At 40.6% G+C, this 26,841-nt stretch overlaps 1 protein-coding gene across 6 annotated transcripts in view; it reads right to left on the bottom strand.

The window, feature by feature from the left end:
* SHPRH (SNF2 histone linker PHD RING helicase) overlaps positions 1-19,293 on the bottom strand; it is a 47,674-nt gene extending 28,381 nt beyond the window's left edge. For 4 of the 6 annotated variants that reach the window (XM_041469902.1, XM_041469900.1, XM_041469896.1 and 1 more), the window contains exons 1-11: positions 18,347-18,485; positions 16,120-16,789; positions 15,600-15,729; positions 9,566-9,784; positions 9,165-9,243; positions 8,237-8,387; positions 6,824-6,929; positions 6,067-6,323; positions 4,866-5,561; positions 2,157-2,408; positions 1,280-1,358 (exon numbers count right to left, since the gene is read on the bottom strand). In XM_041469902.1, the coding sequence (XP_041325836.1) occupies positions 1,280-1,358; positions 2,157-2,408; positions 4,866-5,561; positions 6,067-6,323; positions 6,824-6,929; positions 8,237-8,387; positions 9,165-9,243; positions 9,566-9,784; positions 15,600-15,729; positions 16,120-16,758 (2,608 nt within the window). In that variant the 5' untranslated portion in view covers positions 16,759-16,789; positions 18,347-18,485. Of the gene's footprint in view, positions 1-1,279; positions 1,359-2,156; positions 2,409-4,865; positions 5,562-6,066; positions 6,324-6,823; positions 6,930-8,236; positions 8,388-9,164; positions 9,244-9,565; positions 9,785-15,599; positions 15,730-16,119; positions 16,790-18,346; positions 18,486-19,162 lie in introns of those variants that run through there. The other 2 variants (XM_041469898.1, XM_041469899.1) reach the window with 2 other exon arrangements.
* Positions 19,294-26,841: the final 7,548 nt, after the last annotated feature.

Here is a 26,841-nt window from a genome sequence, read left to right on the forward strand (position 1 = left end):
AAGCACACATTTAAATGCTGCATGTGGATACTGCAGAAACAGAGATATGCGATGATATCTTCTAGTTCTTGAAAATCTGGTGGCTACATTCCTTATTCTGTTAGCTTTATCATAATTCAGTATTCAGCTGAAAGCATCAAGACATTCACCAAATACATCACAGACCAGAGGAAGAAAAATTCTGGGAATCATTTCTATGCAAGAAGCAATTGTTTACCCAGAGCTCCTATCCCACTGCATTACAGCAGCAGTGGCACAGATTGAAATGAGTCGGCAGTTTTCATCCCTGACTTGATGGGAGCTGCCTTAGAGCCTGTCAACATGTATTATGGACTGTATGACATTTCAGATATGTAATAAATCAACACTATCACACACAGGGCCTTGAAGGAGTTCATCATGACACTAAAATTAATCACTTCTTTCTGCAGCTTTGCTTTATTAATGCTGTATTCTCACAACTATTACATGTATTTATAAATTTAATTCAAAATTCCATTATGAATTAATCTAAAATATTGATTTTTACAACTTAGTATCCAAACAACAGTCCACAAATGCTTACACTAATTCACCCACTTTCAAATGCATTGCCCCAATGTGTACCATATATTTCAAAATCCATCAGAGAACACATGGAGACAAAGCAGTTAGTCAGCTCCCTTTCTTTTATTCTATCACTGTCTGAAGCCTGTCTACAGAAACTGAGCATCACACAAAAAAAAGGCAAGATAAATGTCACCTGTTAACACACAGCTACCTACTCCACACGTTTCAATTCGTTAAGTCCTTACATAAGGACTGGAGACAGTTTCATAAGCTTTAGCATGATTTTTAGATTTTATATTCATGGCAGTGGATGCCCACGGTAGTTCATACAGAGCCATGCAAAAAGCAAATACAGCTTTGCTTGCTGTATTTGACAGCTCACAGGATTCTGCAACCAGAGCAGACTATCTGCTATAGAGAAGGGTTAATATTTATCCACTCCACTAAGTGAAAACTGAAGAACACACTTGAGTCAGCTATTAGACATACAGCTTCTCCACTCCTCAAAGTATTTGTCTAACTCGGGGAGACAAAAATATTTCAGCTCTTTGATTTTTATATTGATACATGAATGATGGCTTTATTATCATGCTTAAAGTTTATGGCTGACGAAGTTAGAGTACCTAGTGAATTCAGAACAAAACTAGCAGACATTTTAAATGCTTCAAAGCCTCTCCTAGTTATCAGCATAATGAAAGCCCAGAGATTACACCACTACATAAAATCTCACCTTCTAATCCTCGCTGCACAGGAGTGCCACTGACACACCAACGATTGATTCCACTCAAACGGAGTGCCATCTCAGCAGCCTAAGGACATAGAGCCAATGGTAGGAAAGGAAAAACATAGTGGAACACAGTCTTACACCAGGTGGATCTTATTTTTGAGAAGGCTGAACATCTTTTTAGAATGTACCTTTAGACCTAGAAGCAGCATTGGTGCAATATATTATAAAAACATATACAAAATTTTTCATATTTTTAGAAGGTAACTGAAAGCTGATAAAAGCCATGTCCTCTTCCAAGTAATCAAGTGCAATTAAGGGTTTACAGAAGGCAAACAAATAGCAAAATAAACTGTATGTTTAAAAAATTCTGAACATTAAAGCCTGTAAGGCATTATGTAAGTAGCATTTTTGTCTTCCTGTGTTGGAAGACAAAAAGACTGGACAAAGACTAATTAAAATAATCCCCCCTGAAGACTGTATCCCTTGAGTTTGCAGACAGACTGCTGACTATTTTAGCTTCTAGACCCAAAGGACATATCTATGCCTCTGAATCACATCACTGAACAAGGCTAGTGTCTTGTTTGAAACTATCAAACACCATATACAACAAGATGACCTAGTTCTTTAAACTGTCAGTATAGATTATGTTAACTATTTTTTCAGCTGGATATTCTTCACAATCTACCAAAATTCCAACCGAAGAACCATTCAATAGTAAGTATCTCCAACAGAAAATTCACTTCTGAAGAACAAGGGACAAGGACAAACTACCTGAGTGTACTCTGAACATTAAGAAGGGGGAAGGAAAGACTCTATTATTTACAATAAACTTGTCCAAACATTTTCAAGTTAAACGAATGCATGCCCAGGAATGTCATACCTTTGCAGTGGTGCATTCAACCATTTGTGCTTCGTCGAGGCAGATCCTCCACCACTCCACTGCTACCAAGGGGCTGGGGATGGCCATGTAGCGCTTCTGGTTCCTGAAGCGGCGCCCGTCCTCGCTGTTGCTGTGGGGAATGTCCACGTAGTTCAGTTCGGTGCGCAGGACGTCGTAGGTGGTGATAACCACCTCCTGCTCTGCCAGCATGTGTGGCTGCAAAAAGCCATGCTTCTTCACACCTTGGTACACCTACAGGGATTTACAGGCAACAGCGCAATAGCAAAGAAGGGAGGTGAGAGACACTTTGATAAAAATGCTAACATATCAGTACAGTTTAATATGTGCAAGCTTTTAGCGGTGTTGCTCACATAACATGAAACTGTTCATAAAAATCTGTATTTATATAATAGTATGGTGGGAAATTCATCTGAGTAACCTAATAATAGATACAATACAGTCATGGATGCAAAATTTGTCTAACTTTATGACTTTGCAAAACATTTATTTCCTCCTTTGAAGGAGAGAGGATTTCATTATTTTCTAAAACAGTTATTTGTTGTAACAGTTGTTTGAAGATAAAGCATTCTGTAATGTTTTATGGAACAACATTATACAAGTCACTCTTACATGCTCAGCCTTCTCCTCTCCTTTACTGTAGATCATTACCTTTCTTCCAAAAACTTTACCCACTAAAATTTAATGGATGATTAGGCAAAGACAGAAATATGCATTAAAATATAAAAACCCAGAAATGACACTCTGAGTAAAGTTTTACCTACAGAGATTTAAGACATGAAAAAAAAACCTTAGGTAAAATACAGTCCCTGTGCATCAACAGAAACCCTTCATACTGACATTTGTTCTATTATCAGAAGTACTTTTCTTATCTCCCTCATCATGTTAAGCCAAATCCCTTTAGAAACATACAGAAATTAAAATAACTGCTCTTTACCCCTTGATGATCAGAACATGATTTCACTGTTAATTTCACTCTTAACCCTACTTTTTCTCCCAGTAATAATCTTCCTCTCCATTTGTGCATATGGCAACAGTGTTTCTGTCAATTGAAAGAAACACCTGTAGATAATTTCTTTCTGTTGTGCCCCGAAGTGGGACAACAGAGCAACCCAGGTCATTGTACATGAAACTAAAGAGAGAAGGGGAGCTTGGAAGGGGAAAAAAAAAAGAAACAAATTAACCAAAAAGAGCAGGCTCTTTGACATAACCAAGAAGAAACAAACAGCTGCCAAAGTCTAATGACTTCTTCAAGTACTTACGAATAGATTTTCTGGAGATTTTTAACTTGGCCAAGTTTTGGTTGTTTTCACAGCAGCAGTAAAAGACAATCTGCCACAAGGCAAGACTTACTGATAAATTTTAATTTCTTCTTCTATTACATAAAACCATTAGAATTTCCCATGGGTTGTAAGCAGTTGAAGAGTAAAAAACACATGTCACATGCAATGCAAAAGTTGTTAACATGAGAAACTTATTCTTTGAAACACCTCCACTACTTCCATTTTACCTTAACAGAAAATAAAACACCGAATTTTCATTTTGAAGCAACACTGAAAACAAGTCTCACAGTTGGCAGTTAAAAGAAAATGAAAACAATTTGCAGAATGGAAGATGTCACACAGTTTAAAGTACCGATATTCAGTATTTAAACTAGTTTATTGTTACCATGTAAATCTATTTCTGATAATTTTCATCAAAGCTGGTATTAAACTTGGACTGGGCCCTAGAAAAACCATGTGAGTTTTCCACATTTGTTAGTACCTGCATTAAATCCAATTGGACTGCTCACACAAATAGCACTGGAGGCCTAGAATTCATTTATACATTGGGCAACTATGCGTAATAGCCAAAGGTACCAGACATATCCCTGAATACAAAGTTATATCAGCCTGTCACTACTCTGTTCAAAATACAAGTGACTGATGGTTTTCAAAGCTCTTGATTATTACAAACGTTCTTGACTGCTAAAAATACGAAGGACAAAACTTGGCTGCATCAGTCATAAAAGACTCTTGAATACTGTGATAACAGTATTTTTAAAGACCTGTATAGCCATTATTACTCTAAGTATAATTAGATTTTTCTAGTGACAGGGTTATGAGAAATGAAGTAAAAGGACAATACATGGTATCCAAATAAGCAACATAGTAATCAATTTGGTAGATGTTATAGACCAACAGCCAAGTTGTAACAGTATTGTTTTCAGTAAACACCAATGCCCAAGACTTCTTTTATAAAGCCTGAGAATCAGAAATGCAAAACTACAGGTTTTACCTATGGAAACACTTTTTATCTAGAACAAAAAGAGGAGCAACAGTCAGAGAATTGCTTAAGTGCACGTGTACAGCAAGACAACACTCAAAACACCCATAGGCCTTTTTAAGTTCCTTGGTAGTCTTTCAAACAGCCTACCCTCTCAGAAACCACATGTTGCAACCTCACAAAAATTTGCTTTCAGCTGCAATACAATCTAGTCCACTGGTTTATCTCCCAGTGACCAACTAAAACAGAAAAAAAAAAGAACTAATCGCAGACTGTCCTTCTGGGACATTGATGCACCGCATAACGCCAAAGCATTGGTCTAGCAGCAAGAAATGTAGAGCTCTGGCAAAGTGGACAAAGACCTCTGAACTTCGAGTGATGTAAGCTCTGAGCCTTGACAAAATAACTCTCCATATATATGCTTACCAGAACTCGAAGAGATGATGATCTTACATGCCTGTTGATCTCATCTACCCACTGGTGACAAATAGAACTAGGAGAAATTATCAGAGTCGCTCCTGTGGGAACTGGTTTCATTGCCACAAGGCAATGGGGACAGTAGAAGGGCCTGCTCTTCAGGTTCTCCTCTTTGTAGTTTACACACTCGGCATGCTGCCACAGGTAACATTTCAGGCACTGCACACGAGCTTTGTAGTCAGCCAATCCAAGCTCACCACAGATGCATTCAAAACGATATTCAGAGGTATTAAATGGAAATACAGAACTGGTATGTTGTACGCTACTGCCAGCACGTTCTTGGGAATGTGAGGATTGGACCTTTGGGACTTCCTGCTGGATAACAGCTGTAGTTTCAGAAACATCAACATCAGGATGACTGCTCGTGTCACTGGAGACAAGGAGGTTGCCATGAAAATCAGGAGACTTTGGGAGCACAGTTTCTTGCTTAACATTTTTCTCTTCTACAGAGTTCTCATTATCTGCTTCAGATTTCCTGTTATTTTTACTAGTTGTACAATAATCATGTTCTTCCATGGCAATATTCTCATGTGAAGCAGTTTTAAAGACATTTTCAGACGTTTCAGCACTGTTTCTTGATTCTTTGGTTTGAGTTTTAGCATCAATCAACTGCTTCTTCTGAGTGCTTTCTGAAGTCCTTGCTACCTACAAAGTAAAATTAACCAAGAATGTCAGACTTTACATTCAGACTTGCCCAGTGATGTTTAACATCTACCAGTGGTACTTAATGTCTTCATTAATGACATAGCCACAGGGATCAAGTGCACCCTCAGCAAATTTGAAGACGACACCAAGTTCAGTGGTACAGGTGACACACCTGAAGGATAGGATGCCGTCCAGAGGGACCTGAACAAAGTGGGCCCATGGGAATATCATGCAGTTCAACAAGACCAAGTGCAAGATGCTGCTTTTAAAAGACTTATGACAGACATAGTTAATATTTTAGCCCCAAATTTTATCTACTTATGATTTCTGCTTCTTTATTTATGAGTGTCAAAGCAATTGCTGAGGTTTTCTTCATTTTTAACACTAGATCAGTATCACTGAGCTAGTGTACATAGACTATACAGCTGAGAGTAGCAAGCAATTGGCAGCAAAAAAGAACAGCCTTTGCAACATTCTTTGAAATAACTACAGCAGCATGTTTTACCTGCTCTTTGGCTCTTTCTCGCTTCTTCTGTTCCTTATAATTCTTTCCCAGCTTGAAAGACCCAGCCAGACCATGTCCTTTAACTTGTTCAACCACCTGTTCTGCAATTAGTTTTTCCAGAGTTCTTTTGAGAAGCCGTCTATTTCTCTGCGTGTCGTACCTATATATAGAACTGATGTACTTAAATATTGCAATTATGGATGCTCCTTTCTTCACATTCATTTCCTTTACAGCTGCTAATATCATTACTCGTAAGCCTGTATGAAGAATCAAAACAAAACAACTTACAGCTTCAGATGAAATGAAGTTACCTCACAGAATACGTACTAAGGGAAGTCTAAACATAGTGTTCACCTAAAAAATGCAGATAGGCAGCAGTTTTGACAAGCTTTTACTTGATGCAGCTCTACAGATTGCTGTTTTGCAGTGATTCTAAAACAATGTTGGATAGCAACAGAAATAAATCACTCAATTTTCCTACTGAGGCATAAAAAAATACAGCTTATTTCATTTAAATGCATAAACTCTTTACAAAGACTTTTAGTTGCATGGAGATCTGTAGCAGAGTTCTGAGTTAGTAACTTTACTTCTAACTGTGGATCACTTGTTTGTAGCATGCAGTCCTACATGACAGGGCTCAGCAAAAGAATAATTTCATTCTGAAGAAGTCAAGAGTAGCCTTGAACTCACAGTCAGTGACCAGTATAAGACAATGCTAAAGGTAAAACATATTTTAAAACTCATCAGAAATACTTACTGGGATACTGTATTTTTTCCTTTAATTTAGGCTCCATTTCCTTTGTTTTTTTCTTTTTATTTCCCTCTAAAGGTTGAGGTGGAACAAAGAAGTTCACAAGCTTACCCTAATGCAAACAACATTAAATAGTTATTAGCTCATGTCTCTTCACAGTCACTCTGACCTTCATTAATCTCCTCACATTTTAAAGTAAGCATGAGCTGCTACAAATGTATATTCTGATCTCACTAATTTGCTCAGATAGCTCAATTTTAATGTACAGAGTGACACATCATTCAGCTCCGTTTCTTAGCAAACAGTGTTTCAGTTAGCACCCTAACTGAAACACAAACAGCAGCTCTGAAAGCCTCTGGGTCCTCCACTACTTTTGTATTCAGTTGCAGGAATCTACAGATGTAAATGATCTAGGTTCCTGATGGGGAGGAAAATATATATTTAATATATAGCTAGAAACACAAAAGGAGGTAAGCAATATAGAGGAAGAGCCCTAGTCAGCTATACAAGAAGTATGTTTCTCCTTTTAGGGATTGCCTCCCAAAATTTTACTCTACTATTAGAGTAATATATTAGCTAAGATGCCTGTCTCAAGTACTTACATCATTAAACAGTTTCAGTAACTCCAGCCCTCCAAAAGCTCCGGTCTCTACCTATTGTTGTCAGTCACTGTCCAGGCACTTTAGTGCTTCTACTCCTCTCTTTGCACTACTCTGTGCTGACCCTCTCATATATTTAAGAATGTTATTCTCTCTAAGAATTGAGTCCTTTTAACTGATAAAATGACAAGCAGGCAGGAGATCACTATGTGATAAATGTACAATGAAACTGGCTGCCATGACTTCCAAGGAATGGAAGTCACAAAGTGCTAAGAGTTTACTTAAGAATAATGGTCCTTTCCCTTCAGAAAGAATTTCTGGGTTTAGTAGATGTGCCAAGTTTTCACAGTATGCATGATAAGGAAAGTGAAAAGATGGAAAACTGTTGCTAAATAAGCTCATTTATTATATGAAATAGAGGGAGAGCAGGTATCTCTATTTAGAATGTAAACTGTCCCTATTTTAGCACACAACATGTGTCTAATGGATGTTTCATACCCATCAATACAATGAAGTGAAGGAGAATGACCTCCAACATAGTAAACTAAATTATGTATTTATACACTCCTGAAGCCTGCCCAAACTATATTAACAGAACAGTCGCCTAATAAAACCATTGAACAATGGCAAAGGATCAACAGCATCTCATGCAAACTATTCCACCATTTATGCTGCCAAGTATCATAAACTTTCACAGCAATACAGCTTTAAATATGGACTTCTATAAACCAGAAAACAATAAACTCAAGAGAAGAGAATGCCCTTGCATTCATTCTGAAAAGTATAATCTTCATAACAATGCTCAACCTGGTTTCCTTACCTCAGGTAATGTCAGATCATCTTGCTTAATCTCTGGTCCAGGATGATTCAGAATAAGAGCCAACACTTCTACTGTTTTTCCAAGACCCATCTCATCTGCTAAAATACCTCCAGGCCACTGGGGTCCAGCAGTTGGATACTCACGGATAATGCTAAAATTCAAGTACATTCCCAGTCAAAGTCAGTAACTACAGAATGTTGTGACAGAGAAGCGTGTGTTCAGGGACACACGGCATAGCTTCAGCAAGGCAAAGTTTGTAAGGTGAGGCATTATCTTTTCTTAGTTAAGCTGAGATTAACAAAAACTAGCAAGCTTTTTGGGTGTATGAACCTGACCAAGGCAAATATGCATGCCAGAATTTTTAGAATTTTTCACTTCCTAATAGGCCTTGCCTTGCTAACCTTAGCATTTCATAGCATTAGTACCAAAAAATTTGAAATATTTTTATATTCAATGTGAAAAAGATCTGAAAGTTACCAAGGGAAAAATAAAAAACTAGCAATCAAAAGGTTCCATTCTGACCAAATTAATGAGAAAAGAGAAACAGGCTTACTAATGCAATACCTAGCATTAATAAAAAGCTTTATACTGCTGCCTTCCTTTGGACTTTGAAAACACTGGATCAGAAGATCAAAGCCTCCAATACTCCAAATTAAAAAAGTTAATATTAAACCACTAAATTACTGACTTCTTTAAGAAAAGCTTTAATAATTACATCTTCAACTTGAGATCTACATATTTATCTGCGCATTATATCCTCGAGTTTGTTCTTTTTTCAAATTAAAGATATCATTGTTCTAATTCTTTAGTTGCTAACTGAAAAACAAGTTATGGAATATCTTATATCCTGCAGGATAAAGCTACCAACATGGTTTTCACAAAGTACAACCCTGACATGTCCTCAGAAAGAGTAACTATAAAAACATACCAGCCAGTAAATGGATTATAGTAGATTTTTATTCCATCCAGAGTGATCACCTCCCGCCATAAGAAGTGCAGCGCGTTTTCTATGGAGAAAGTGCTCACATTACTATGATGAAGTTTCTCTATTAACAGCGCACTCCTTAGAATTATTCAGCCTTTTTGTGACATTAAGAGAAAAAAAGCTGAAGTCCACCTCCACAGAGCTTCATGACCAACACGATACACCAACTGCTGCTCAGCAAAACCTAGCTTATCATTTAGTGTATGACCCAAAGAACAGCTTCTATGAAAATACTAATGAAATAACTCACAAAACTTCTAATCAAACAGCAAGGAAACATTACTGCTGACAATGCAAATGACACTTTCCACAATTATGCAAATTTTTCAGATCCATATACTTGCCACTACTTGGAGTACTTGTGTGGTTCTCTCGGTGAAGCATCCAGTTCACAGCCTCACTTTGGTACGGCCTCAGAATGGGAATCAATGCAGGATGCTGCACATCCTTTCTCAGTAATTGGATATCCTGCTGATGGGTGTGCCGAACAAAGTCATAAAGCTCTTCAATATTTTGTCGTTCTAGTTCCATGTCAGATTCTTCCTCATCTTCCTCCAGGTCATCTGCATACACCAAATAATTCAAGACATGCATAATCAATCAACTTGGGACAACATTTCAGTAAATTTTGCAGCAACATATTTAGTTTACACACAGGAAAATAAGCAAAGCAAAGTGTCATTTAAACATATGCCATGACTGCATCTGACTCAGCTAGCAGCAGTAGTAAACAATGAGCATTAATAACCGAAATAAAGAGAAACATTGCAACAATAACAGTAGTAATAATAGTAATAGCAATGAAAAGGAAAAAGGAGAGAGATTAAAAGAACCCAAGAAACAAGTGATACACAAAACAATTGCTCACCTCTCACTGACCAACTCCCAGCCCATCCCCAAGCGGCAACTGGTGGCTCTCAGCCAACTCCCACAAGTTTATAAACTGAGGATGTTTGTTCTGTGGTGTGGAATATCCCTTTGGCTGTCTTGGCCATGCTCCCTCCCTTCTTGTGCCCCTGCAGAGTAAGGACTGAAAAGTCCTTGGCTTGGGACAAGCACCACTCAGCAAGAAGTAACCAATCACAGCATTACAAACATTACTGTCACAGTGAGCCCAAACATCCGGCACTCATCAGTTACTAAGAAGAAAACAAACTCTGCCCCAGCTGGAACCAGGACACTTAAAAGTTAACATGCTATGGTGAGCACAGATGTATATATAATCAACAAAGCTCTTTCTTTAGAATTGAGGTATAGAATGACCAGAACTTATTTAATTAATAAACATCTTCCACTAAAAAATTCCAATTGTTACAGAATCACAATTATCTCACGCTTCTGACTTAAATATTAATAAATGACCTTATTGAAACAGGAAAAGTTAACCTTAACTTATTCATCTGGTTAAGAAAATTGTAGCAGTAGGACAAAATATAACTCTTACCACTTGCATCACTGCAAAAATTCAGACAAGGCATACTTTCAAAATTAAAATCCACCTCAAGACAAGTAAGCGCACTTTGGGACAGAAGGCCTCCCCTTCTTTTCTACCCTCTAAGAAAGAAGGCCTTGTGCTTATGTATTTTTTTCACATAATTTGGATATATGGGCATACACAGAACTTAAAAAATGTAGAACATTCATGAAAAATTCAAGGGTTGGCATTCTAGAAAACAGATATGAGAGAATGAAATACTTGCAAGCCAGGTTTTTACAGTGTTTTAGGCCTAAAATTAAAACTTCGGTATAAAAAAAAAAAATACAGACCAGTTCTAACCCTAGCATTGCAGATAAACTCACCCTGCAGAATTTTTGTATTAAAAACAAACAAACAACAACAAAAAAACCACCACCAAAATTGGAAGCAAGTCAAGGCTATCATTTTCAGCATGCAGTAACCTTAAAATATATTTAACATTTTAACAAAGCAGCAAACGGCTGGCACACTTAAATCAGATTTTGATTCTGATGCCTCGGGCTTACAAGGAAGAGATGTACCTGGCAAAAATCAGAAAGCTTAATCTTAAAATAATGTTCAGAAGCTGGTATTAGAACTCTCTTTCCTGAAAAGCAAAAGCTTTCTTTCATTCAGATGGGTGGTGAGGATGAAGAATGATTTCCAAAACAAAAGGAGGAAATTATACACCTACATATGGCAGCCATCAGTGCCTTCCCCTAATCCTTTTAAATCAAAGGAACAATCCCAGAGCTTCTCAAGGGAAATGAGAATACTGAAAGACATTAAGTTTCTACATATTCATGAAAACTATATATATGACTTGTAATGTAAAGAAGGCAATCAGAGTGCACATGTGGGGTTATTAATGATCCAGCCAAAAAAAAAAAAAGCACCCAAGAAAGCACTCAGCTTTATATAGTAAAGAAACCATTCAAAGGGATCCTCTAACACATACCCCTCACTTTAGGAAAAGAACAGAAAATTAGAGTATTTGAAAAGTATAACTTTGATCAAAGAATTTCATATATAATGACACTTATCATTATACTTGCTAAAATAAGTCTTCAAATCTCACATTTTTAAGGATAATAAACTGACTTTTACATAAACTAAGTCTATCCATAATTCTACAGGAGAGCAAAGACTGCAATGTAATTTAAAGCAAAATTTTTTTTAATGCATTTGAATTTTTCTGTACACACTCTTCATGTTTTGCTCATTCTTTCAGATATTTCTTTTTCAATATTAAATGGTTCTACTTACCATGGGGATTTTGAAAAGGATGCTAGGGAAGTTTATCCCTCTCAGTTACTTATTAAACAGTGAATATTTAATTATGCTTTCAACCATTTCAAAATGTAATTCAGTTACAGAGATCTCATCTTAATCTTTTTTACATTTGAGAAACAGATGGCATTGTACTATCTAAAAATTCAGTTTCTCTGATGCTTTTCAAGTACCGTATTTAATTCCTTTGATGACTGAACTACAGTTCTGCTACTGCATCTGCAGTAGGATCTTTCCTTCTCCAGACTGCAGTATAACAATATCCAATGAATATCTAATGAATATCTAATGAAAACAGCCTAGATGGAAAACTTGTTGCGTCACACATGGTAGTAAACAAAAAAATACCAAAACCATGTTTGTACAAAGAATTTATTCTTCTTAAGAAAACTGAGGGTAAATGGTGTACGATAAAAAGGTAAGACAGCAGAGAACATCTGCCTGAACAGGCAGATTTGGCTGAGACTTAGGGGAAACAGAGAGTTTATGACCTTTGGAAGAAAGGGCTGGCAGTTTAGCATGACTACAAGGATGTTGTGAGGTTACTTTATTAAATTTTGGGTCCCTCACTACATGACAAGAAAGACATGGAAGTGCTGGAGCATATCCAGAGCAGAGCAATAAAACTGGTAACAGATCCGGAACATAACTCTTATGAGGAGCAGCTGAGGTCTTTTGGACACAAAGTAGATGAAGGGGAGACCTTAGTCCTCTCTACAACTACCTGAAAGGAGGTCGTAGTGAGGTGGGGATTGGTCTATTCTCCCAAGTAACTGAACAAGAAGAAATGGCCTCAAGTTGCACCAGGGGAAAGTTAGATTGGGTAACAGGGCAAAATTTCTTCCCATAAAGAGTTGTCAAGCATAAGAACAGGCTGCCCAGGGAAGTGGTTGAGTCATCATCACTGGAAATATTTAAAAGACATGTAAATGTGGCACTTGGGGACATGGTTCAGTGATTGACTTGGCAGTGCTGGGTTAAAACCTAAATGATTCAATGATTCCATATGACATATTTTATCAATTTTTTTCAGATTACTTAATGCACCTATGCTATGCTTGCCATAACACAGATGAACTTCCTGCCAAAAAGTCTCAAAAACATCTAGAAGGATATTAACAGAATTAACTGAGTGAAGTTAAAAATATATTTAAATTAAATGTGGCAGTAGAGAGGTCATATCCCTTATTTGTGTAAATCTGTGAGCAGAACCCCATCAGCATGAGAGTTTGATCATCAGTGGGGGGAACCAGAAGCCTCATCTTGGAATGTTATTGTATAGATTTCACTTTAGATGGATATTGATAAATGTTAGAATATATACTTAGGTGTAATTTTACAAAACCTCAACTAATTCTGTTTAAAACCAGGTGGAATTTAAACTAAGTTGTTAGAAACATTTAAGGGAAATGCATTAATCAGCACAGAATCAAGGCTATATTGTTTTATGCCACATCAGTAAGTTTGTGCTCAAAAACTGTTAGGAAATTAAACACAGTGCATAATCACCTGAGGTCCTCCTTCACAAATATTCTTCAATTCTGTGACATGCTTTTTCTGAATTCAGAGCAGAGCATAATGCACACTATGGACTTTTATAGTGATTTAGTGATCATGTTTTGTTCTCTAACACTTTCAGGATAATTCTTTACTATTGATTTGGTTTCACTAACACTGAACATTAAGTTGATGCATTCACTGAGCTATACACCTACATACTGAACTGCAACCCTGCTTGCAACAGTTAGCAAAGAGAGAGGCCATTAATTTTTTTCTTCTGCATTGTTTTCTATTCATCTACTGAATTTCTACCGAAACTCCATTGCCTAGTCTGCTTGCAAGCTTTCAGTTGTTCTTCATCTCTGTTATGCTGAATAATACACTTAAACATTGTTGATACCATTACACCAATTATTCTTTTTCTCAAAGCGTTAGTAATACATTAAGCTGCACATGCCTTTGTAGGACTTAACTGGTGATTTGCAATCATTTATTTCTGTTCTCCATGTCAGCTATTTTACTTCATCACTTACATGGCATTCACTGGCTTGAAATCAAGACTCTATTATTATTTTACAGCACATAAAAATGTACATGCTGAAAAATGGTCGTAATCTTTACCAGCTAACAACATAGCTCCTTTACCACCCTGAGCTGCTTGCAGGGCTTCTGAAAAGTTAAGGCACGACAACCCAACTTCTCAGGACCACATTCTTGCCCAGGAAACTTTGAGAGGCACGTCTTCCCTTTCAGAAAGTTCCTCTTCACCTGTTAGCTACACTGGACCAGATAGTCCCTATAAACACATCCTTCAGTGTACTGAAGACAAATGACACAGGTTCCAGCAGAAAATCAGTTTGGACCTTAAAGTAAGTCACCAGAAATTTTCTTCACAGTCTTTTTCCCCAAACACATCCACAATGAGAAGATACGCAGAGAAGGAAATTGTGCTTTCTGCTATAGCATTACTTTTATTTCAGCACTCTATCACATACCTTAGACATCTCAAGTCTATGAATTCTCTGGCAACTATTCTGCTTCTCCTAACGGATTTAAAACCACTACTATTCATTTCTAGACCTTAAACTATTTTTTCTTCAGACCTCTTCTTGGATCTTATTTGTCGTTCTTTCAAATCTAAACTGGCATATTTGTGTCAGTCGGACTTCAGGTTTTGGAATGATTTCTTACGTGCAGTACCTTCCCCAGTTACTGAGTTATATTTGCCCATCCCTTGGTACATCTCAAGTCGTTCCTCATAGTTGCATAGTTGTCTTCGCAGCAGGTAAGGATGTTCAGATTTTATTGTTAGCTCTTTCTTTTTGCTTCTCTTTAGCCTGAGTTGCCTGATTTTTATACACCTCTGCCTTGTCTAATTAAGTGCAGTCCTATTTGGGGTGGGCGCTAAGCTTTTGTCACAAGAACACAAACTCTGTATACTACAGTCTTCAGTCAAAATTTTGAATCAACTCTACACTCAGGAACGAGACAAACGTTGCTTGTGTTGTTTGTTTTTTCCACAAGCTTCCTAAGACATCACAACACAGAGCCATTGTTTAACACCCTGTGAATCTGTATTACTAGTAAGTGTAACCTGGCAAACATACCTTTAATTCCAAAATGATAGGAAGGCCCATGTTTCTCAATCTGCAATGGTATATTCTCAAAACTGCCATAAAGCTGAATTTTGTAGTATTTTACATTGTAACTGCTTTACAATATAAAACAAACAGAAATCTATTGCTGCAGTTGTGTTCCCTAACCTGGGAACAAGTTTTCCAAATTTAATTCCTGTTTCTTTTACACTGTTCCTGTATAATTCAGAGAAGATACTGTAGATCTGTTCAAACTACCCCCATGAAAAACAGTGAAAATGGTATTTACTTCCAAAAAAGTAAGGACTCAAAAACATGCTTCAGTACCTGTAGAGAAGGATTATCACCTGTAATTTCAACATAAAAGAATGAGCGTAATGACTGGATAATAGTATTGGGTGAATTACCTAATAACACTGCCTGGAAAAGAAGAGTTGCTCCAGATGGCAGGAATAACTACTATTTTGCCTTACATTTACAACTACTACACAAGACAAAACTGTTTCTGTTCATCAACAATCAACTTTATTGCATTACCTGGAATTAAAAAACTGTAGAACTTTTCCATGAGTTTTTGAATCATCTGATTAGCTTTTTTGGGTCTTCCACCTCCATCACTGAGAAATTCTGGTTTACTTAGCCCAGCTTCAAGAAGGTAAATTCCAACCTGTGAAAAGGTTATACAGTCAACAATTTAATTAATACTTAAACTGACAAAAATATTATAATCAGAGGAGCACGAAAATAATAACAGTGGTTTGAAAATTAGCAGGTACAGACAGATATAATAAATCTACTAAAAACACCATGTAGAGGAAATACAGCGAAAAGCTTCTGTGATTCTTTCAGGTAATACATTGCTAATGGTGAAAAAATAAAAATATATTTATAGGAAAAACACACTGAAAACATTACAAAGCATGTAGAAACTATACATTTTCATCACATTATAAATACAGAGTAGCTGCCAGACTTACTCGTTCAGATGTTTTTATTTTATATTTCAAACAATGAAAAAGAACTTTCAAAATGCAAAACAAATATAATGAATGCATACCTTTAAAGCCTGAGCCTCTCCAGGTCTTTGATAAAGTCCAATTATCTTTTTCTTTTGCAACCATCTCAAACCTTCCAATATTTCACCACTTAAAGTTGCTTCCACCAGAATACGTTGTTCATAAGCACCCAGGTATTCTTTTGTTTCATTGCTGTACTCTTCTTCACTTCTTTCATGAACACAGACCTGCAGCTCATCATCAGAGTCTCCTTTCATTAAAGTAAAGCTCCTGTCGCGGAATTCATCAGACAGAATTTGCTCAGAAGGCAGACGAAGAGCAAATTCTCCCAACAAAGCCTTCCAGGACCTATCTGCACGGTATGGCAAGACTATAATATTTAGCTGTACAGACACAGGAGTCAAGATGGAATAAGAGTCTTCTTCATCGTTAACTGTCAAAAACTTAACAGATTTTGAGCCACTGCCTTCTTTCTGTACAAGATCTTCATCAGTGCTATCATCGTTGATAACAATGAAGGATGCAGAAGTGCTTGGAAGTGGAATATGGTCCTCATCAGTTACTTCATCATCTAAAGCCACCATCTCATTTCTCCGGTCTTCATGCATATTCCAGCAGAGCTTTTTCTTCTTCTCCTCATCCACTTTGGATGGAGGTGCCCGCTTCCGACGACTGCTCATTTTGCTGTTTTCTCAACGGTGCTTTCAGTATCTGCAAGGTGAAGTAAATCAGTCAACAACAGGCATTACAAAATCAAATGGCCACACTAGAATTTCACTGTGCAAAGTTCTGGGACACAAATACATGCACCATGCACTCAAACTGTTCAGAAGTATTAGCTTTAGAGGGTCTCCTACTCCTGTGCCATCACACGAAGCTGGACACGAACCATGGTTTTGTACTAGATCTTACAAGTTTTCCAGACAGCTACAGACAAAGACCAACAAGACTGCTTCATTTCAGAGCTCTTTACTCTGAATTTTGTGGGACAGATATAAACCTAGAAGCAGGGGAATCCTTAATGATGGGGGTGGAGGAAGACAGCAAAAAACACCAAAACAAACCTCCGCAAACAAAAGTGCACAAGTACAGGAGATATGGGGGCGGGAGTGGGATAAACACACATAAAATTCCTCCTTCCTTTCAAAGCCTACATAGAGCTGAAACTTAAACTTGACACAGGGCTAGTCTGAAGCTGCCACTACATAAAATATGGTTTAGAGCCCAAGCTATCAAGTTCTGTCCTTCAAAGTCCCCAACGACCTTGCTACTAGTATTGAATAATTTTCCCAGGAAACTGTGCATCCTGGGCCCTGAATATACAAACTGCTTGCAAAAGAGGCCTTAGTTAGTTATTGTGCATTTCAGGGGGACCAATAAGCAAACTAAATGTAGAGTCTTACTGATATTGACTAACTGCAAACCTAAGTCAAGACGGACATCCAACTCCTTAACTGAACCTGGGCAAAGAACAGACTTTGTGGATAAAATACAAGAAAATAAAGTGCAACTGCTAAATGGTATATATGAAGAAGCAAATTATAGAATATTAGATCCATCTGGGAAACTAATAACTACGTAGCCAAAACCACATGCTCATAATTAAATACTCAAGCAAGTAGGAACTTTTTTCAATAAAAGATTTTTTACAAGGAACCTGAACACAGCAATAGATCTGTGACTTCATATCACACTTTGTGAGTACAGATATTTGTGTCAACATAGCTTGTGCATACAACTTATAAAGAACTGTAGGAAGATAAGAGGAAAACATTCCAAGCTACTAAACCCAGTACACCATATCCTAATGTTAAAGGGGCTTATGCTGGAACAGAACAGAATTTCTGTTATTGAATGTTTTTCTAAGAGTCTTGGAAAAAAACCCAAAAAACATAACAAACAAACACTAACTGATAATTCATGAAAGTCGAAGGAAATATAATGGAATATACAAATCTTCATGTGTTCGAAACTCAAACACAGAATCAATTAGATTGGAAAAGACTGCTGAGATCATCGAGTCCAGGCTGTGACTGAACACCTCCCTGTCAACTAGACCACAGCACTCAGTGTCACATCCAATCTTGCCTCAAACACCTTCAGGGATGGTGACTCTACCACCTCCCCGGGCAGCACATTCCAATGTCTAATCACCCTTTCTGTGAAGAAATTCTTCCAAAGGTTCAATCTAGACATTCCCTGGTACAGCTTAAGGCCATTTCTTCTCATCCCAGTCACATTTGTTCGGGAGGAGAGTATGACCCCCACCTGGCTACAGCCTCCTTTCAGGCAGTTGTAGAGAACGATGGTTTCTCACAATTACACAACAGACTTCAGGGAAGGCAGGGCGAGTTTTTCAAAACAATGTTCATGCACACGGAGCGATGCTGACAGCACTCGAAGCAAATCCCGACGGCGAGCACACACTGCACTCAGACCCAGAGGCAGACGGGGCCCTGCGGCATCCCGGCCTGCAGGAGCACGCCAGCTCGGGCATCGCACGCTGAGGGACAAGCGGCAGGGAACCGCTCTGTGCGACTGGGGTCTGCTCACAGCTCCAGCGGCCAGAAGACGCCCGTGCCTGCGAAGGGAAGCAGCAGCGGCGCACGGGGCAGGGAAGCAGCCGGGGCTGTCTGCAGAGACTCCACCGCCACACCGAGCCCCCGCCGACCCCGGGGCCTCCCGCACCGCGCTCCGCCGCAGGGACGCGGACAGCTCTCGTTGTCTCGAACGAGGAGAGTGACGGGAAGCTCGGGAAGGGGAGCCCAGCAGCGGAACGCGATACCCTGGGCAGCCGGCACTGCACCACCGCGACGCCTGCCACCGGCGGGCTCTGCGCGGCTGCGGTGACCCCCCGCCGCCCCGCGGTCACCGCGCAGTGGGCCCGCGGCATCCACCGCTACCCGCGGCCACTCGCACAGGCCTCGGGCTGCCCGGCCGCGTCGCCGCCGCCCACGGCAAGGCCGCCGCGCAGCTAAGGACTAGTGAGGCGGGAGGAGCGGCCGCTCACGGCCGTAGCGGAGGACAGGGGGCAGCCCCGGGGGCGCAGGGTGAGGGGAGCGGGGCGTGGAGCCGCGGACGTACCGGAGCGGTGACGCTGCTGCCCCGGCGGCCGCGGCTCCTCCCGGCTCGGGCGGGGCCCCCGCGCGCCCGCGGCGGGGAGGGCGGGTCCGGGAGCGCGAGACCGCGCCGCCCCTGGCAGCGCCGGACGGAGCCCCCGGGCAGGGTGGGGGGGTGGAGGGGCAGGCGGGCACGGGACAGCGCGCGCACCCGCGCCGGCCCGAGCGGCAGCCAATGGGCTCCGGGAACCGTGGCATTTGCCCCGCCTCTCCCTGACGTTAGCGGAACAAAGAGAGAGGAGGTCTGGGAGCAGGCGCAGTTGGATGCACCACGGGCGAGGAGGCGGGGCTAAAGCGACGGTGCCCTCTGTGGGGCGTGGCTGGGGGCGGGGCGAACGCTGTGTGGTGACGTCATGTCGGCGGGCGTGGCCGCGCGGCACGCGGGAACCTGGTGGGATCCAGGGAATGTGCGGGAAGTTCCACCCTGAAGCGGGGGGAGAATTTCGCTGTGCAGGCGGCCGTGCACTGGAACAGATTGTCCGGAGAGGCTGAGGAGTCTCCCTCGATGGAGATACCCGAGAACCCTCTTGTCGCAATCCCGTGCCGTGCGCTCTGGGATGATCCTGAGCAGGGAGGCTGGATCAGATGGAGCCCTGTGGTCCCTTCCTCCGTGACCCGCTCTGTGATTTTGTGCGTGAAACACTTGGCAGGAGAGAGAGGACTGTTCGGGCATCTTGACAAGAGCGACTGAAAGAGCGAGTTTCTGGGATGTTAGCACTGTGAAAAAGCAAAATAATTTTTAACCGCAAATATCACTGCAGTAAAGACTACGGAAGGAAGCTGGTGAAGTTGCTGAAGAGTCTGAAGCACAAGTCCTAGGAGGAGTGGCTGAGGGAGTGTTTAGCCTGGAGACATGGAGGCTCAGGGGGCTCCTTGCCTCTGCAGCTCCCTGCAAGGAGCCTGTAGCCAGGTGGGGATCGGCCTCTGCTAGCGGGCACCAGGGACGGGATGACAGGACATGGCCTCAAGCTGTGCCAGTGTGGCTTAGGTTTGTCAACGGGAGGAATTTCTTCATAAAACGAGCAATTTAATACTGGAATGGGCTGCCCAGGGAGGTGGTGGAGTCACTGTCCCTGGAGGTGTTCAGGAAAACACTGGATATGGCACTTAGTGTAATGGTATAGCTGACAAGGTATTCAGTCCAGGGTTGGACTCTGTTATCTCAGAGGTCTTTTCCAACCTAAGTGATCCTGTGATTCTGTGAAATGCACAGATTGACAATTGGAGACAGCTGTAAATACACAAATTGAGAGCCCTTTACAGCAAGAAGGTGGGGTTCTCTTTCATAAAAATTTTTTCAATCATTTTTTAGTATTACGTTTTTCAGATTAATTCCTTAATTGCCTGTGTTGATTTTCTGCCATTCTCAGCCTTTCTGAAAGGGTGGGCTCAGAAGAGCTGCTCAAAACCATGATGTGCAGTAGCTTTGGAGTGTTGGCCCTTATACCAACCTTATGTGGTTTGGCTGTTTTAATTTTGCAATGTTTAATTCGCATTCCTAGATTAAAATTAGCTTAAAAAGCATCACGTGGTCCTATGTTACAACAGGAAATTGCTGCAGAACAGAGATGAAAGGGAAGACAGAATCACATAGAATCATTTAGGTTGAAGAAGAGCTCTGAGATCAAGTCCAGCCTCTGACTGATCACCTTGTCAACTAGATCATGGCACTAAGTGCCACATCCAGTCTTTCCTTTAAACACCTCCAGGGACAGTGACTCCACAACCTTCTTGTGAGCAGCCCATTTCAATGTATGATCACTCTTTCTGTGAAGAAATTGCTCCTAATGTCCAACCTGAACCTCCCCTGGCACAGCTTCAAGCTATGTCCTCTCATCCTGTTGCTGGTTGCTATGTCCTCTCATCCTGTTGCTGGAGAAGAGGCTTACCTCCACCTGGCTAAAATATTTTTTCAGGGAGTTGTAGAGAGCAGTAAGAGCCTCCCTGAGCCTCCTTTTCTCCAGTCCAAACACCCCCAGCTCCCTCAGCTGCTCTCCATAAGGCTTGTGCTCCAGACCCTTCCCCAGCTCTATTGCCTTCTCTGGACATACTCCAGCACCTCAATGTCCTTCTTGAAGTGAGAGGCCCAAAACCGAACACAGAACTCGAGGTGTGGCCTCACAAGTACAGGGAGAGAATCCCTTCCATGCTCCTGCTGGTCACACTATTGCTGATGCAGGCCTGTTGATTCAACCTGTGGGACAGTGAGCAGCTGAAGTGATGCCCTTCGCTAGGAATTTGTGAAGCTACCCTGTTTCACTCCTACTGCTGGTATACATCCATATACATATGGATGGGTAGGGTAGGCAGCTACTTTTAAAGGAGTGACATCTAGGTTTGTGTTGCAAGATGTGAATATCAGATTTTCTCATTCTGAACTGTCTCTCTTGAACTCACTCTATTGGCAGGAGTGAGGGCAGCCAGAGGACAACTTCCATCACATTTACTGAGGTGAGGGGGGCGTGCTGTGAGTCTGTGATAATGTAGAGTCCCCCCACAAGGGACCTCAAAGGTGTGGCTCCTCATGTGAGTGTCCTGCACCTGCTGTTGATGACCTGATGCTGTGACAAAGTCCCACAAGTGACTGCTGCTCACCCCCCTCCACTTGGTGAAGCTGGACTCCACCAGCAAAGGGAAACAGGAAAGAAAGCACTTCCAGAACTCTTGCAGAAATAGCGGACAACAATTCCTGCCTCAGTGAGATCTGCTCACAGGCTCATTTACAGGGCTGTTCACAGGGCCATGAATCTCTTGATGAGTCTTGCCCTTTAGTTAGCTCTTCTATTTCTATATTGTCCGTCTATTCTATTAATAATTTCCTCTCCTGGACTGAGACTTTTGCTTTCGTTGGTAGTGATGGTGATCTTTAAAGATTTAGAATATAGAGCGTTTGTGAAACTGAACTTTATTTTCTTATCTGTATGTCATGAAAACTAGTAAGCAAGAGAGTAACATTTCTGCTTTCAGAGGAGGGGGAAAACACCGTGGTCCCAAGAGGGTGCCTGTTCTACGTGACAATATCTGTCTGAGCCTCTCTTTTTCTCTCACCCTCATTTGGTAAGAAATATCTTTCCTAGTTCTCAGGATAAACAACCTTGCCATGATCATCCTGCCGAGGGAAGGAGGAGATGACTCCAAACAGGGTAACAGTCATGCTCTGGCCTTTCCCAGGTCGCCATTGTCTTGGCACTGCTCGAATCCCTCCTGGCTTAAAGCTGAGAAGTCACTTCCCAGCTCTCCCTGCCCACTTACTGGGTCAAGACTCAGTACCTCTTAGAACTTTTCAACTCAAGAAGGAGAGGAAAGTGACTCAGATTCAAAAATATCCTTGGGTAGACATGCAGTGAAACAACACTAGAGGTCCTTCAACAAGTAACGATTTTATTTGAAGAAGAATTCACATGTATTAACACAAAGATGAAGGCACACAGCTAGCAAAACACTATGTTGGTAAACCTTGCAATATCATATGAGAAAGAGAAGGGTGGGAGGAAAGTAGAGATAGAAAAGAAAAAGAGGGGGGAAGAGAGAGAGATCATCTGTCCTGCAGCATGGAGTATAGAGCACGAGAGGTCTTGGACATCTCTGAGAGCAATGGAGATCTTTGGAATGTCAGGAACTAGTTCTGAAGTTCTTGAGTACACTCTGACGCTGTCAGAGGCACAAATCTTACCAAAGAGCTGTCCCTGCTTTGGGGAAGAAAGAGAAGCAGGCCTGTTGATTTGTCTGTAAGGTGGCTGTATTCTCAGCCTCTGTCATGAAGGATTTCAAACACTAGTTTTTCCTTTTGGATGAAGTGGAGGTAAGACCATGCTGCTGTCATAAATGGGGGCAGGGCAGCCAATTTACATGTAAAAGTAACAGTTTATATGTAGAGGAACAAAGAGAAGGATTACAAAGACTGCAGGTCTAGTGAAGGGCAGAGCAGAGCCATGGCACCTTAGCAGCGCTCCCTCTTCCACTTGGCTGCAAGGATAAGGATCATCCCCCCTCAGCACAGCATTCACAAATCTCATGGAAATCTTAGCTATATATCTTGTGGCATATCTCATGGAACACTTGACTGTTATCTTGCCTGTTGTGGCTCCACAGGAGTGTTTGAGGCATTTCTTAGGAGGATGCAAAGGGGTCTTCACCCACTGTGTCCATCATTTGTCTGAAGGAGTTTTGCTTTTCTGTCTAGTCACTTACAAACCTATCTTTTGAACTAAGGGTTGAGAGCAGGTGGAAAAATCCCTCTTTCTATTCAGCAGCTAATGACTAAGGTTCCAAGGGATTAGCACCCAGTAATTTTTCTCCTATTCTAAAGAACTTCAGTGCATGAAAGAAGATAATTGCCATTTAATCTAACAAAATTAAAAAGAGCAGTATAAAGAGAAGAGAATATGACATGAAATAAGACCATGTGATTTTTTTACCACACTTGAGAACATAATCTCCCTTGCCTATGAATAAAAATTCCCTTATGCTTTCAGTAGCAACTCTTAAAGCCCAGAAAGAGTAAGCAAATAAAATCAGGAGACATGCTCCTTTGCAAAGGGTTTCTTTTTTTGAGGGAGGCTGGAGAGAACGGCATACTAGTTGTTATGGTATTTTAAAGTCCTTTTTTAGTTGCAAAGGCAAGCAGAAATCTTCTAAAGAAAATCAAAATTGTAGGTAAGTCTCCAAATTGGTTCTGGCAGGAAATGTGAATGTTTGTAGCAAATGAATGAAACTGAGGGCAGATAGACTCTATTGCCTGCACTACAATGACTGTATGCTATGCTGTGCCTCAGCAAACCCATGTGTCACTTGGGTGGCTAACTAGCAGGAGAAATCTATTCAGCTCCTTTGATAAAAGTCACCATGTGGCAGAAATGGATAGATGGACCCCAGTGGAGGCATAACATTGTTCCAGTCTATTCCAGAATAATAAAATTGTGAGCAGCATTCTGTGGCCTGGTAGGAAATTATTTTTGTAGGTTAATCTCTATCCAACTTCCAGAGTGTTTGGTGTATATATAATAGAAAATACTATAACTGTCACAGTGGGACTTTGAAAGTGTTATCATATAATTGCCACCATCCACAGTGCCTAATGCTACTTGGGACAAAAGAGTGGAGAATTTCAATATTTTTTGGAGAGCTACAAAGAGCAGAGTGTTATTGTGTGCCAGAAACCATCATGTAAGCCAGTAAGCTAAGAACCCAGCATGAGAAAAACACCATGGAGCTGTGATGGCAAACTTCCCCGTTTTCACTCCTTCAGGGCCTCCACTCTTTTCTGTTTCCTCAAAACAGAGAAGTTCAACATATCACTTGTGCCCTTCTGCCTCTTAGCATAGCATCTCCTGGGGGAATCTACCTGCACCCCACAGAACAGCGCGCTGCAGGCCATCTGTCTCAGCTCACGTGTGTGCACAATTCTTGTACACCCTTGCCCATCTGCCTCTCAGCTGAGCTGCGTGCTGGTTTTGTGAAAACCAGGTGATACACCTGACCTCAGGACTGACAGCAGCAGCTGATCTGTCACTGGTGGGAGTTAAGCCCATCTCCCTTTTTCCAAGAGAAAAGGACAGTTAAAAAGACTATCTAAATATAGAGCAGAAAAAAAAAATAACCATGTCATTGCATCTAGGACATCATCTAGAGTTACTATGTAGGATTTGGAATCCAGTTCTTGGAGTTATTTAAATATGTACCTAAATAAGGTATGTATTAAAGCTATGTTTTCATTGCTTTAATATTCTTTTTATAAGCCTCTTTTTTTTTTTTTTTAATGTAACAAAAATGCATAATGGAAAAGTTTGCAGTTTCTGAGGAAAAACAAACCTTCTAATAAAACTGGAATTAAATAAATAAAATCTTTATAATAAAATCAGTAAAAGCATTTGGAAATTTAAGCTCAAAACATAGATGTTTGTAACATAATACAGGGCACAATGGTTTGAAAGAGAGCCGAAGGATGCTCACAACAAAGAGATATTTCAGACATTATCTATTAGAGATATATTTCTTGGCAGTGAAAAATGCTGATTTGCACACTCTGGCAAGAGATGATTTGAATTCATGTCTTGCTCTGTAATATAAAAAACAAGCAAACCAAAACTGCTTGCAAAATTCTTACCTATATTTTATACTATGGAAAAAAGGCAAATAAAATCGAATTTGAAATGAAAATGTGCAGTCTTCTGAAACTGTTTTATTTTTGCCTGTTTTGTCATAAAGAAGTGATAAGCAGTCTTGGTAGTTTCTGTCAAAGAAAATGTGAACATTATCAGGGTTGTTATTTCTTTGATTTATCAACTCAGAAGTATAGAAAGATCTGCAGTTTTCAAGCCAGAAATCAATGTATTTAACACTGATGGAAATCTGCCTCCACAGATGTTTCCTTTGAGGTTTGATGTTAAAACAAGTACCTAAAGATTGCTGTAGCTTTATTGCAGAAGGTTAATAATCGTTCTCTTCAGAGGAGTATTATATGAAATTGTCTGTCCAAAATTCACCTTTGAGCCCACTTGGGTGACTACCCGAGTCAGAAAAAGCAGCAGGTTTCAGAGAGGGCAGGCTGTGCATTTGCTGTGGCTCTGGGCTGCAGGAGCAGGCAGTGCTGACTCACGGGCTGCACAGGGCATGGGAGAGCCAAGGAGATGCCCCAAAGCTGCAAACTGCCCGGTGCTTCGGGGGAGCTCCGCCTCACCTGGATGCTGCTAGTGCCAGGCAGCAGTTCTGGTGGGACACAGAGGGATATTCCTCTCCGCAGTATCCCAGGGAGCTGGATACGATGTGACACTGAGCCACAGGGGAATTACAGAGGGGCAGATCTCAGCTGGGCAGCAGAACTGGCTGCTTTCTGCTGCTACTGCCACCTGCTCCCTTGTAACTATTCCCTGAAAGTTGCAGTAAATCTGCAACAGAGAGGCCTGAGTGTAGTGGCACTGAGTTGATGCTGCTGTTCAGGGAGAAATGGTAAGACAGCAGAAGCCTTTAGATCCCCTGTCATGTGGGTCCCTAGGACCTAGGTAGTGGAAAGGCACCTGAATCATCCCCAGGCGATTATTTTGCTTTGACCTGGGGCATTAACTCACTAAGGCAACAACCTTAACTAATGAGAAAGGGTGTTTTCTCTGGATATAAATGTCATTATATTTCTAAATATGTGTACACTGAGGCTTATTAATCAAACTATATTTTTGTTGTCTGTCTTTGGTCTAAAATTTAAAAATGCAATGAGCGATGAGAAGTTAGTCTGGGACTCCAAGTGTGTATTTTAGTTTGTTTTCCTATATAGTACCACAGGGAGCCCAACCTAATGGGGGCTGATGGAATGGCCCATGTAAAGGTACAGCTCTGGTTTGTGGTTTTATCACCAGCACAAGTGGTGCAGGAAATTTAAGCATTTTGGTACTTCTATACATATTAGTATACATTTTAGTACTTCTATACATATTTACCACTTCAAATTGCAGAAACTTGTAATAAAATTTTAATATTTTTCTTTAATCTCCAGCCACTGTAGATATTTTCTTATTATTACTCTCTACTTTGCCTTTCCCATCCAGGCTAACCCAGATGTATGGATTTTGTCCTAGGTGTAAAACAACAAAAAATAATTCTTTGTCTGCTGTGCTCTCACTAGGGTAGATGCATAACCTATTATGTAGC

The sequence above is a fragment of the Pyrgilauda ruficollis genome, unplaced genomic scaffold (genome assembly GCF_017590135.1).
Source record: "Pyrgilauda ruficollis isolate IOZ18807 unplaced genomic scaffold, ASM1759013v1 scaffold24, whole genome shotgun sequence".
Lineage (NCBI taxonomy): Eukaryota > Metazoa > Chordata > Aves > Passeriformes > Passeridae > Pyrgilauda > Pyrgilauda ruficollis.